Source organism: Leishmania martiniquensis, chromosome 21, assembly GCF_017916325.1.
Source record: "Leishmania martiniquensis isolate LSCM1 chromosome 21, whole genome shotgun sequence".
NCBI lineage: Eukaryota > Euglenozoa > Kinetoplastea > Trypanosomatida > Trypanosomatidae > Leishmania > Leishmania martiniquensis.
Window position 1 is genome coordinate 65,001 of NC_090156.1, and position 12,500 is coordinate 77,500.

General features: G+C 62.7%; 6 protein-coding genes across 6 annotated transcripts in view; all 6 read left to right on the forward strand.

Moving 5' to 3' along the window:
• Positions 1-996, forward strand: part of LSCM1_04597 (uncharacterized protein) — a gene marked incomplete at both ends in the record, with an annotated part of 1,275 nt that extends 279 nt beyond the window's left edge. Inside the window, one exon of the mRNA XM_067322098.1 lies at positions 1-996. This exon is cut by the window's left edge and continues 279 nt beyond it. Within this exon, the coding sequence (XP_067178895.1) occupies positions 1-996 (996 nt within the window).
• Positions 997-2,215: 1,219 nt separating this feature from the next.
• Positions 2,216-4,354, forward strand: LSCM1_04598 (uncharacterized protein; the record flags this gene model as incomplete). Its single annotated transcript, XM_067322099.1, has 1 exon — positions 2,216-4,354. The coding sequence occupies one exon, from the start codon at positions 2,216-2,218 to the stop codon at positions 4,352-4,354; it is 2,139 nt and encodes a 712-aa protein (XP_067178896.1).
• Positions 4,355-5,204: 850 nt separating this feature from the next.
• On the forward strand, positions 5,205-8,120 carry LSCM1_04599 (uncharacterized protein; the record flags this gene model as incomplete). Its single annotated transcript, XM_067322100.1, has 1 exon — positions 5,205-8,120. The coding sequence occupies one exon, from the start codon at positions 5,205-5,207 to the stop codon at positions 8,118-8,120; it is 2,916 nt and encodes a 971-aa protein (XP_067178897.1).
• A 597-nt stretch (positions 8,121-8,717) lies between these two features.
• On the forward strand, positions 8,718-10,310 carry LSCM1_04600 (uncharacterized protein; the record flags this gene model as incomplete). Its single annotated transcript, XM_067322101.1, has 1 exon — positions 8,718-10,310. The coding sequence occupies one exon, from the start codon at positions 8,718-8,720 to the stop codon at positions 10,308-10,310; it is 1,593 nt and encodes a 530-aa protein (XP_067178898.1).
• A 491-nt stretch (positions 10,311-10,801) lies between these two features.
• LSCM1_04601 (uncharacterized protein) lies at positions 10,802-11,266 on the forward strand (the record flags this gene model as incomplete). Its single annotated transcript, XM_067322102.1, has 1 exon — positions 10,802-11,266. One exon carries the CDS (start codon positions 10,802-10,804, stop codon positions 11,264-11,266), a length of 465 nt encoding a protein of 154 aa, XP_067178899.1.
• A 483-nt stretch (positions 11,267-11,749) lies between these two features.
• The window catches only part of LSCM1_04602 (uncharacterized protein), a gene marked incomplete at both ends in the record, with an annotated part of 1,749 nt that continues 998 nt past the window's right edge, over positions 11,750-12,500 (forward strand). The window contains one exon of the mRNA XM_067322103.1: positions 11,750-12,500. This exon is cut by the window's right edge and continues 998 nt beyond it. Coding sequence (XP_067178900.1) covers positions 11,750-12,500 — 751 coding nt within the window.

The following is a 12,500-nucleotide window of genomic DNA, read 5'->3' on the forward strand; positions in this document are numbered from 1 at the left end:
TTCCACGCGCTGCTGAACGTCAAAGCCGGTGACCAGTACTTGGTCGAGGAGGTCGCAATCCAGATGGTCTTCTCCGCCACGCAAGCCGCCTTCGCCGCCCTCAGTGCGGAGCGGGTGCAGAAGCAAGACGTGCACCGCAAGGTGGTAGTCGTGCAGCGCGGCACCGATCACGGCGCAGCTGACACCCTCTTCTACACGCCCTTTCCGCCCAACACGGACAGATCGGAGCAGGAAGGCGCAGCGGTGGTCACGATGCTCGGCGAGGCGCAGCGGCAGCGGCTCATCCGGCACTCCATCCCTCCGACGGCCACCCTCACCCGCAAGGTCGTGCTCGTGGAAGACGTGGAGTCGCTGCGCGCAGTCCTGCCGCGCGCGCGCATCGTGCACATTGCGACAGCCACCACCGCGGCGGCACCGCTCTCGCAGGCGAGCCCGGCTGCCACGACGGTCTCGCGGCCAGAGGTCGGTGGCGGTCTGTTGATGCGCACCGCCGCTCCGATGGGAGACGTTGGCGTGCTGCGGGCGGCCGAGATTGCGCACATGGAGCTGGCAGCGGAGCGCGTTATCCTGACAAACACGAACATGTCGCCGCAGCACGTAGACGGCATCCGCGACGACGTGCTGAGACTGGTGCGCGGCTTCTTTGGCAGTGGTGTGCCGTATGTTGTTGCGGGGCAGTGGTGCACACCTGACATGAAGCCGATCGAGCTCTTCCGGCACTTCTACGCGCAGTGGTGCCGCCTGCTGCCGATGTCGCCGGCCGACTCGTCTGCGCATACGGCCACCGCCACCGAAGGTAGCGTGTGCGCGCGCAGCGTGCGGGCCTCCCGGGCTCCGCAGCCACAGCGCCCCGCGGGAGAAGAGGATGGGGAGGTGGTGCGCCACCGTGGGTTGCTGCTCGCCCACTCTATCCGTCGCCTCCTCGCTGAAGAACCAACCATGCGCTACCAGCCACGCCTGTGGGCCGGCTACTGCTGCATTGGCACCGGGCGGTAGTCGCTCGTTTCCTCGCCTTGTATCTTCGGGGAAAAGCGGGGGAAGGGAGGACGCGCGACAGGAGACCAGCTGGTGGCAACGGGTCTGCGCGCGTGCGTGTGTCGACCCTCACCCCCGCCCCCCTCTCCTCATGTACAGAAGACCGTCACACGGCACGCCTCTTGGCGAGTCGCTTTGTCGTACAGCCGTTGCGGCTTACTCCTGCCGCACCCCTGGCGCGGCGCTGCTTGTGTATTCTGTGCTCTCTGCCTGTCATGCCGCCCTCACCCATCAGCGGTCATTCCTGCCGTCGGGCAGGTTGCGTGACGCGTGCGCCTCTCTCCCCTCTCCGTGCGCGCGTGCTTCTTACGCTTTCATGTAAACTGTGCCACCCAAGTAGCGCGCGTGCGCATGTGTGTGTATGTGTAAACACACGCACCACCGCTCATACGCCCACGCGCGGGTATGCGTGCGTCTGCGGTGTCCTCTTCGTTGTGAGTGGTCGGCTTCACCGTCGAAGAAAAGTTTGAAAAATAAAAGTCTGCTGAAAGGACGGTCCTCTCGTCTGGTTGGCCGGCGGGCGAAGAAACGGGGGGAGGGGGAAGGACGAGCGTTGTGGTGGTGGTCTCACGCCAATCGCTTCCGTTACCCTCGTCGCTTCTATCGGGTGCAGTGACCTCCATGACGAAAGGGTGGTGGTTCGAAGTTCACTACAATGGGTCTCTCTCTCACCTCACCACCAACATCCACCTACCGCACCTACGCCGGCTCGTCTCTCACGGTCCCCGCGTGTTGCTCTTCGTCCCGCACGCTGAAGTGAAAGATGAGATTATCCCGAAGAGGCAACGCATTCTGTCTAGAGGACCCCCGCAGCCGCACCTGCACACATGGGTACGCCTGTTGCATGCACAGCGAGCCTCCTCCATACTTTCCCCTCGTTCCGTTTCTGTTTCCGCGCTGAGCCACCACCACCTCCCCCGCAGCCGCGCTTGGCGACCCTCTTACTGCACCATCGCGCTCAGCCCCATACGCAAACTCGGAGGGCACGCGTCGTGCCGCCCGCCCGCCCCCGTCTCGCCTGTCAGAGAAACTTATACACTCCTCCCGCTCAGCCCCGCCTCTTTCTTAACGCGGTGCGTGTGCCAGCGCCCGCCTACCAGCCATCGGTCGCTCCTGACCGACTCGACAAATTGGCGGCGCGGTGCACGGGCGCGCGCGCGAGGCCGCGACTGCAAACACAATGCACAGCGGGAAGCGCAACGTCCTCTTCTTCGGCTCCATCGCCACCAGCATCATCGGCCATGAAGTGCACGATGAGACCGTGGCCGCTCAGCTGGGCCTACAAAATCTCTGGGTCAGGCTACAGACGACCGCCGAAACTGCATATGGGAAGACGAAAGAGGTTTTGAGTTTAGCCTCGACCTCCCCCCTCCACGAGATCCATTTGGGCGGCTCAAAGGCCAGTCCTGCCACCTCGCCTACCTCGAAACGCGGCATCTCTCATCCGCCCTATCACCGCCAGCGGGCCGCCTTCCTCCCCGTCATCCTAGAGCTGGCCCAGGATGCGGCGGTGGAAGAGGTGCCCTCGATCGAGGATCAAGATGCTGCTCTTCTGCACCTGGACTCGCCAACGAACGGTGCCGACCCGGCGCCGAGTTACGCCTCTGCCTCGGTGCGCATCGAGATTAGCATGTCGCGCGGCGGCTGTGGGACAGCAACGGTGGGGGCCAAGGAGGTCTTTCTGCCCTCGCTCAACGCCCTTGCCAGCCGTGACATCTGCACTATTGTGCGCATTCCGCTGTGGTCCGATGCGATCCAGTCGTCGGTGGTGGCCACGGCGGAGCTGAGCAGTGGTTCGTCGCAGCTGCGAATGGTCGGTAACGGCAGCGCCATCGGCGGAAGGGACCGAGACGACAAAGGTGATGTGGTGCGTGGCGTGGCGCTAAGCGTGTACGCGATGGTGCGTGTCATCAGCCTGGCAGAGAAAGTGCGCCTCTCTTTGGAAGCCGATGATGCCGTCCGTCTCCTCCTGGGCCTGCCGGACCCGGTGCCGGAGACGAGTCTGGCCCTCACCCTCAGAGGCGAGGCCCCGTATGGTGCCATGCCTCTAGCGGAGCTCTACATGCATTACCGGTACTTTTTCGGCTACTATAGCAACACCATTATCAAGCACAGCCATGTGGTGATGCGCATGCTCGCCGAGGCGCCGCGCCAGCGCGAGGCCGAAGCGTCGTTTCCCCATCGCTGGAACACGCTTACCGCTGTCGACCTGCGGCCGGTACTCCTCGGCGAGGATGCTTTTGCGCCCCTTCTGGTCACCTTGGCTCACTGTGCTAATCTCCGCGCCCTCTTCGCCGACGGCAATCACCTCGGCGACCTCACCTGCGCCCGCCTCTCTGTCCTCTTCCGACGCCACCGTTACCTCACGAGCGTGTCGCTCTTCAATAATGCCATCCACGAGGGTGGTGGCGAGCACCTGTTGCGCCTTGTGCGCAGCAACCTGCGCATCACATCCATGCCGTGCCACGGGAACTTCTTCTCCGATGCGTTGCGCAGCCGTATCGAGGAGGTGGTCAGGAAGAACGCCACTGTCATTGCGCAGGATCCGCTGAACATCTTCTCCTCGAGCTACGACTACCTCACCGACCTATCGAGTCTGCCGGAGTCTCTGCAACAGCAGGGTCTGCAGACGTGGGCAATGCTCTCGGCAGCGCCGGTGGGTGACATTGACGTGATGGTGCGCAACTTCACCACGAGCACTCAGCGCACCATTGGCGACTCACCAGTCGTCGCGATGCAGCGCGCGAAGGCGGCGTTGCGCGCGCGTGAGTCCTTTTCTTTGATACCGCCGGCGGCGCTGGCGCCGTTGCTTAATGAGATTATGCGCACGGTGTCAGTGGGGGTATCCCGCGTGCTGCCTGACCCTCTTGTGCGCTCTCTCTTCTCGGACATGGAGACGGTGGTGGCGCGGGAACAGGAGCAGATCGATGCTCAGCGTCGTGACGAGCTTGCCGGCAGCGACGCGCCGCTTCTACCACCGGAGCTAAGCGATGTCATCGGCGGTGTGCACAGCCCACCTGTCGATTCGGAGATGATGTACGCCCGCTCTTTCGTCCGCATCGTCGTGACGGCACTTCGAGGTGTCTCGCTGAACACGCCGTGGGTGGAAATCGCAAAAGTGCTGGAGGGCATCGGCCGTGTGCACCGAGACCTCGGCGTGATGCCCGAGGACTACTGGCTCGCGGTGCACATCTTCATGACCTCGTTGCGGATTAGCTGTAGCGCAGAATGCTGCGATGCCAACCACGCATCCTCTTTCCTCGCTCTTCTGGCACTGGCGGTACGAACAGCGGCAGGCACCGACACAGTGCTGCAGTAAGCGGGGCACTGCGCAGCGAGAGGTGGGCGGGAGTGGGAGTGGCCGGCCTGCTGCACATGCTCAGCGTCAAGCGCGTGCCTCATTTTATATTTGTACGTTTTCACGCCGGCATGTGTCGCCATCGCCGCTTTCTCCCGCTCTGGTCTGGCCTTGTGTGCGTGCGTGTGTTTGTGTGTGCGCGTCGAAGGACAGTCCTGTTGATATGTCTATAGAGCCCCTCCCCCTTTCTGTGCACTTATGGGCAAGCGGAGTGGGTGGCAGAGAATGGAGTGCACCCGCAGCCCCCCTCCCCTCCCCCGCTCTCTGTGCCTTCACTCTCTCGCTGTCAAGTCTATGCGTGTGTGTGTGTGTTTGTGTTTGTGTGCGTTGCACTGCTGCATGCCAGTACGCCCCACCGGCGCACGCGCCCCTGCCCTCTCAGGAGTAGAGTGCATTGCTGTATTTGTGTAGGGCGCATCGCTGAATGGAGAGGGAAGGTGGCGTGTGCGCGGCTGCCCCCTTCTCCCTCGACGAAAAAGCCTCGCGCAACTTCCGCAACGTCCGAAAGAGGACCAAACGACGCTCCGTGACTGCGGCCTCGCGACCGCAGTTGCCTCTGGGCCGTTATTTATTTGCCCTCCTCTCTTCGAAGTCTCTCTCCCTCTCTCCCGCTGCCCACCGCCGACGACGCACACTCACGCCACGCCCATCACCTTCGTCATCGTCATTGCCGTGTCTCCTTCCAGCGCATTTAGTCATCGGTGAGAAGACAAAAGGGGCAAGGCTTGCGCGAGACGTCCACAGCGTGTGTGTGTGTGTGTGTGTATATAACGTAGCAGCCATCGAGTCTCCTGTGCTCTCTCTTGCAAGCATGAGCACAGCCGCGGACGACAATAAGCCGAAGGCGATGAGCCCGACGTCTGTGGTGAAGTTGATGCCACACGAGTACATACACGTGGAGGACACAAACACATGCGAGGTGCTCACCCTTGTCGGCCCCATCACCTACACCCTGTATGACCATCACCGAAAGTTGCACACGACGCCGCAGCCGTGCGTCGTCGTGCCGCCCGGCCACTTCGTCAAAGTGGAGAACCCCATGCACGCGGTGCCGGCCTCGTCCACTGAAAATGCGGATGCGTCGCCAGTGTACGTGCTGCTGCGCAGCTCGACCGCGTCCATCACGGGTCTGGAGGCGTTGCGGTACAGCCGCTGGAAAAGGCCGTTCGGCAGTAGTGAACTCCGTTTTTTCGACGAGTCACCGTTTCCGCTCCTGCCAGACGAAACTGTCGACGAGCCGTCGGCAATGCCGCTGCTGACGGCGTCAGAGGCGCTCGTTGTAGAGGCGCTTGCCCCACATGACCTCACCGACCCTGCCACGGGCGCTGCAGTGCACCGTGCTGCGCAAGAGTGCTTCCTCTTCAAAGGGCCTGGCCTCTACGCCCCACGACTTGACGAGCGCATCGTGAAGAAGGTCACCGGCGTGTACGTCTCCCCGCTGCAGGTGTGCTGCCTGACGGCCAAGTACGACTTTATAGATGATGACGGCGTGCCCCGCGTGGCCGGAGAGCAGTGGACCGTGCAGGCGCACGGCATCTTCTTCCCCCACCCGGCCGCGACGCTGGAGATGCGCGACGCACTCGTGCTGACGAGCACCGAGGCGCTGATGTTTGTCTCCTACAGGGCCTTCTATGATGAGCAGCTGCGGGTGTCCCGCGAGGCCCAGAAGCCGTACCTCATCTCGTACGCGGACACCAAAGACGGGACGTACCTCCCACGCCCGCACGAGACGTTTCAGGGCCGACGGAGGCAAGTGCACCTCAGCGATACGCAGTACTGCGTTGTACTCAACCCCGTCAGTGCTGATGGTACGGTGAGACCACAGCAGGCGGAGGTTCGCGTGGGGAAGCAGAGCTTTATGATGCAGCCCGGTGAGCACTGTACACGCCCTCTAACAGCGCTGGTACTGAGGGAGGACGAGGCACTGTTGCACGTTGCACTGCAGACGTACACGGAGGCGGACGGAACCCGGAGAGAGGGCGGATCGCGTTGGCTCGTCTACGGGCCGCGTCAATACATCCCACCGGTGTACGCGCGGGTGGTGGAGCGGCGACACGTCATCAACATCAACGAAAACTGCGGCGTCTACGTGCGCAACCTCCACACAGGTCGGGTGCGCTCCGTCTTTGGCGAACCATTCATGTTGAGCGCCGACGAGCAATTGTGGGAGCGTCCCATCGGTGCCTTCGTGCGTCGACTGCTATCCGAGCCGCGGCAATCGCTGCGGGTAACGAACATGTCTGCTAAAGAGAGGGCCGAAGCCTCCTTGGAAGAGGGCTGGGCGACGACGCGGATCGATGGGAACGGCCATCCGCCGAGCACCGCCGCCGCGGAGCTGTCTGGGGGCGGCTGCCACAGCGCCAGCAGCAGTGATGAAACGCTGGGCTCAAACGGCGACGCTAAGGGTGAGAACGAGTGCTTGGATGAGCTGCATCTGCTTGATGCCGCCGCTCGTAACGCGCACCCGCCGCGCCTCTCGCGCGACATCAGACGGTACCACGTCATCTCCGCTAACGTAGAGCACAACACACTGATGCGTCTGTACGACACGAGCACCGGCCTCAGCCGCGTAGTGGCCGGTCCCGCCACGGTGTTCCTAGGGCCGCACGAGCACTTTACCCCGCTTTCCCTCTCCGGTGGGTGTCCGAAGGAACCGCACCAGATCCACTCGCTAAGTCTTTACCTCGGGCCCGACTACATGGCCGACATCATCGAGGTCGAGACACGCGACCATGCCCGCCTGCGGCTCCACCTCGCCTACAACTGGGAGTTCGGCTCAGTCGCCTCGAACGGCAGGGCGGGTGGGGTGGACCCGGAGTTGGCCTTCACCATCCCGGACTTTATTGGGGAAGCGTGTAAGGCACTGGCGAGTCGCGTGCGGTCCGCAATCGCCGGGCAGACCTTTGAGTTCTTCCACTGCAACTCATCGACGCTGATCCGCCAGGCCATCTTCACACCGGCTGCCGATGGCTCTATCGTCTCCCACGGCGACTCGCTCTGCTTTACGGCAAACGGCCTTTACATTACGACGGTGGATGTGCAGAGCGTGGAGCCGGTGGATGTCAAGACACGCACGGCGCTGGCGAAGAGCGTCCAACTGGCGGTAGAAATTATCACCAAGGCGCAGGAAAGTGACGCCTCTCACCAGGCGGCGCTCCTCGAGCAAGAGGCAAAGGGGGCGCTGGACCTTCAGGTGATGCGTGACCGCGCCAAGGCAGAGCAGCAACGCACCGAGCTGCTGCGTGTCATGGGCGAGAACACGGTGCTGGAAAAGGCTGGGGCCAGTCGTGCGCAGGCGCTGGCTGAGGGCGCAGCGCGTCTCGCAGAAGCGCAGGGAGAGGCAGACGCCACCCCGATTCGATGTGCTGCCCATTCCGTTATTATGGATGCGGAGCTGGAGGTGTTGCGCAAGCGGGCGGAACTGGACCTCGCCCACCGCCAATCCATGAACAACCTCGCCATCGACAAGATCCGCCAGCTCGCGAGCATCGAGGCCGCTAAGTACGAAAAGGTCATGGCCGCACTCGGGAGGGAGACGCTCATCGCGATCGCGAATGCGGGGCCGGAGCTGAAAGCGCACCTTCTTCGTGAGCTCGGCCTGCAAGGCTTTCTTGTCACAGACGGCAAGACGCCCATTAGCATGCTGAACTTGGCAGAAAAGGTCGCTGCCGGGCCATCGACCACCGCCCCGCCCCTCGAAGCCCCCGGGGCAGCGCGAGTGCCCTGATCACACGGGGGCGGTTACGCATGAGAGACGGGCAAAGAGAAAGAGGCAGCGACAGACGCGCAGAACCTTGCGTGCGCGTAAGGCCTCGGGAAGGGGTAAGGCTCACTCGCAGGGACATACAGGCGCGTTTCCGCGCGCTGCTCGCCTCGGGTGCCTCTGAGTACGCTGGCCAGGCTTGGCCCCAGTGCCGCATAGCACCGCCCTCCCTTTCCCTCGCGCAACGCGCAACTGATGCGCAGCCATCGCCTCACGCTCTTTTTCTTTCGTCGCCCTTCATCACTTGGTGCACACCCTTCGGATTCGCAGCTCTTTGGGCATGCCACGTGCGCTAAGGGCACCACTGATGGTCTTTCCCAATCACAACGCTCTCTTACGCAGCCTCCCATCTCTCCCCCTCCCCGCCTTGCCTGTGTGGGAACGCCGTGGCCGAAGTCGTGCCGCTACTTCGCCCGTGATGTGTGTGTTTGTGTTCCCTCTCCGTCTTTCGCGCCTCCCTCGACCTTCCCTCTCGACAACACCTTCCCCGTCTCTGGCACACCCCCATCACACGTACACGATGAGCACGCCTGCTTCCGTCACCTTTCTGTGTTGTAAGAAATGCTGCACGAGGTAAACATAGGCACGTCCGACACTGCCCCCTCCGGCCACGGTGTCGACGAGGCAACCACGCAACGGCAACCTCCCCCACTCTCTGTGGTAGAAGAGCATGTGCAGCGCATACGGTTGGAGCTGTGCGGGCAGCGCCACCCACCCAGCGGCTACGCATCACGCGTCACGATTCCCTCCACGGCAGCCGGACTGGCTCGCGCTGCGGTATTGGTCGACCTGCTAGACCAGGTGCGCTACTGGGCCGTCGAAGAGGCGACCACTTTCAGAGAGGAGCCAAGTCGTCTTGCCGAGACGGAGGCTCCTGAGGCGGTGATCGCCTCTCTCTGCAGCCAGCGGCCGCAGCTCGTGGCCCAGGCATTGCGTGTGCTGCAGCCCATGTTGAGACACCACCAAACTGCTTACGAGACGCGTCGCGTGATGGCCGATGTCTGGGCGCACCGGGAGCTGGTCAATTCGGCAGTGTCATCGCTGGAGGGGCGCGACCCGCTGCTGGCCATGCTGGCGGAGGTCTTGGAGCAGCACAAAGGCATGATACCGGTGCTCGTCGAGGGACTCTCCACCGCCACCGCAGCGCTCGTGCAGGAAGGAACAGCGTGCCTAGGCTCCGCAAATTACGAGCTGGACGGCGGCGCATCCTGGTGTCATCGAATTGGGCCGCTCGTCGCCGCCCTCCATGAGACGACGCTGATCTACCAGGCGGAGTCCGCCATGCGACGTTACCCGGACACGGCGCCACTGCAGGCGGAGGGCGTCTCCTTCTGCGCCGCCCTCGTGGACCTTCCGTGGCCCTTCGAGGCAGAGGTCGACGACGAAGGAGAGATCCCCACATCGCTTGCTGACATCGTCGCCCACAGCGACGGCGTGCTTGATGCACTTCAGGCAGCCCTTCGCCGCCACCGTCAGCACTCCCAAATTTGTCGTGGCGTGCTACACGTATGGCGTGTGTGCGCACAGCACCCGGCGAATCGAATAGCGCTCCTTCAGCACAGCGCGTACGCCTGTGCCCTGCAGCAGTTGCGGGAGATGGGGCCCTGCAAGGTTGGCGTCTGGCGGGAGATCGCGGAGACAGTCGGGTACTTCATTCCGCTGCTGGATGTCCTTCAGCGCCGCACCTTAGCCCTAACCCTGCGCGAGTTGCTGCAGCGCCACCCGGCGCTGGAGGTGCTGGAGCTCACTTTGGCGCTCCTGCTATCGCTACTGATGGTTGTGGGCAGTCGTCAACGCGGCAGTGGCGGCAGGAGTGGCGACGCGTTTAACATGTACGCCATGTACCCTAAGCCGCCGGAAGTTGCGCTGTCACCTAACTCGAAAGGTATTACCGGTGTCCCGCGACCCCGCGGGTCAGAGGTCGTGCTGCGTCTCAGCCCCCTTCAATGGCATCCCGCGCGAGACCACCAGCACGGCGGCACATCAAGTGCAGACGGAGATACGTGGAGCTTCCTGCTGGAGCGTTGCGCGATGCCGCAACTGGCGGATGGGCTGCTCCAGTATTTCAGCCACTGTGAGGCTATGGATGCGGAGGACGCTGCCGACGTGGGTCGTGTGTGCAGCTTAGCCGAAGCGGTTCTCGGCTTCTTCTGACGCCCTTCTCCCCTTTCCATAGCATCGAGCGAGCCCATCTCATGCTCAGCCGCACACGTGCCACTGCCCCCGCTCTCGCATAGACACGTGATCGAGGGCCAAAGCAACCCTCACCCCCCCCTCTCTCCCGGGTACTCATGAGAGGGTGGTGGCGTCGGCATCACCATCACTGTGACGGCTCGCTGCAGAGCGCGTTGTGTGCACAGCAGCAGGTCTCAAAGGCGTAGGAAGATGAAGGCACACACTCATGCATACACCTGTGCTATCGTACGATGGTACAGTACCAGTAAGAACACGCACCGCGCCATGCGCGCCTGCACTTACTCGGCGTATTTCACTCTTTCCTCCTCCACACGTCCTACCAACGATGTTGCGTGCACACGCACGAGATATTCTATTGACTCATCCCTTAGCAGTGGCACCACTCCGCTCTCACCGATCAATTTTTCTCTGACAAATAGTCCTTTACGGGCGCCGTCACACACAGAGCGATGGGCGCTCTGTCGGAGCAGCAGCTCATTCGTGCGTCTCTGCAGTTCCTACTGCTAGACCAGGACTCGGACGGCTTCATCCGCAGCGATGAGCTGGGGACCTTCCTGCGCGCTATCGGGCTCTACCCGTCGCAGAACGACATTGCGGGTTACATCGCCCTCGTTGACCCCGGGAAGCAAGGGCGTGTGTCGCAGGAGCGCGCGCTGGAGCTTTACGAGAAGCTCTACCCACAGCGCACCACCCTTGAGGAGCTCCACGCGGCACTCAAGATCTTGGACGACGACGCCGACGGCTACCTTACCACGGCGCAGCTGCGGCACGCCCTTGTCAACCTTGGCACCCGCCTCTCGCAGGAGGAAGCGGAGGAGGTATTGCGTGACGTGGAGAAGGACGATGATGGCATGATTATGCTAGAAGACATCATCCAACTGCTCATGGCCACCGAGAGCGAGGAGTACCTGTGAGGAGGAGAGGGGACGGAGGCAGGCACGCAAGGCCACGTGTGTGCGCGTGTGCCTCTCTAACTGGCGCTCTCCCGCCTCTCCTCACCACCACCATAGCCTCGCTTGCGACGCTCTTGTACAAAAGTCTTTCCATAGCCTCCCTTCCTCGCCTGCTGTTCGACTGAAGGCGGCCAGCACAGGCACGCAGACCAACTTCTCGATCAATCACCTCCCTCCCCCGCTACCCACTGTCGTCCCGGTGCCCCCACCCCTCCCCGCCCCTGCCTGGATGACGAGGGCGCCGCGCTACGCCCCGCCGTCACGCCGCCTTCCTTGTGTCCCTCCTCTCCTCTCGTGCACATGTGTCTCTCGCACTATCGCAAATTCGTCCCTCGTGCCACCACCCCTCCCCTCCCCACGCACACACACACGCTCATCAGCTCGACATACGAAGTGGCCACCGCAAAGGAGAAGCAGCGGCACCGCCATCACAGTGTGCAGGCCATGCCGCGCGTGCAGTTATTCATTGACAATGGGGGACACAGCATCAAGGCTCTCTATCTTCCTGCCTCGACTGGCACTAACAGCAGTGCTGCAACGGCGCATGCCTCAACACGTACAAGCGGCTCCACGCATGGAGAGGCAGCAGCGACGGCCAGTACTCTCGCGCCTGCACCCAAGGTGCTCGTCGTCCCGAACTGCGTGGGGGCTGCTGTATATGCTGGCACCGGTATCATGGGGGACCAACTCGATCGCCTGCCGCATTACCACGGCCTAATGGTGCGTCGTCCGGTGGACCGCGGCTTCATTGTAGATGCCGGCCTGCAGGCGCGCGTGTGGGAGCACGTGCTGCAGCACTTCTCCATCGAGTCAGAGGAGGAGGTGGATGTGTGGCTGACAGTTCCCTTTGGCGCCCCCAAGGCAGTAGCACAACTACTCTGGCTGCTGTGCACGCGCAGTTTTCGGTTCGGCTCCGTGACGGCCGTGAGCAGCAGTTTCATGAGCCTCATCGCCTACACCTTTTCTAGGAGCACATGCGCCTCCTCCAGCGCTGCCCGCAAGCGCCCCCGTACCACGGACAACACCGATGCGTCAGAGTCGATCGGCGGCTCTGGCAGCAACATCACCAGCGGGGGCGTGGCCGTGATGGTGGATGTCGGCTTCTCCGCCACCACTGTCGTGCCTTATATAAATTATCTTCCGGTGCAGAGCTCCATTGTGCGCCTCGACGTCGGCGGTAAAGTGCTCACGAACA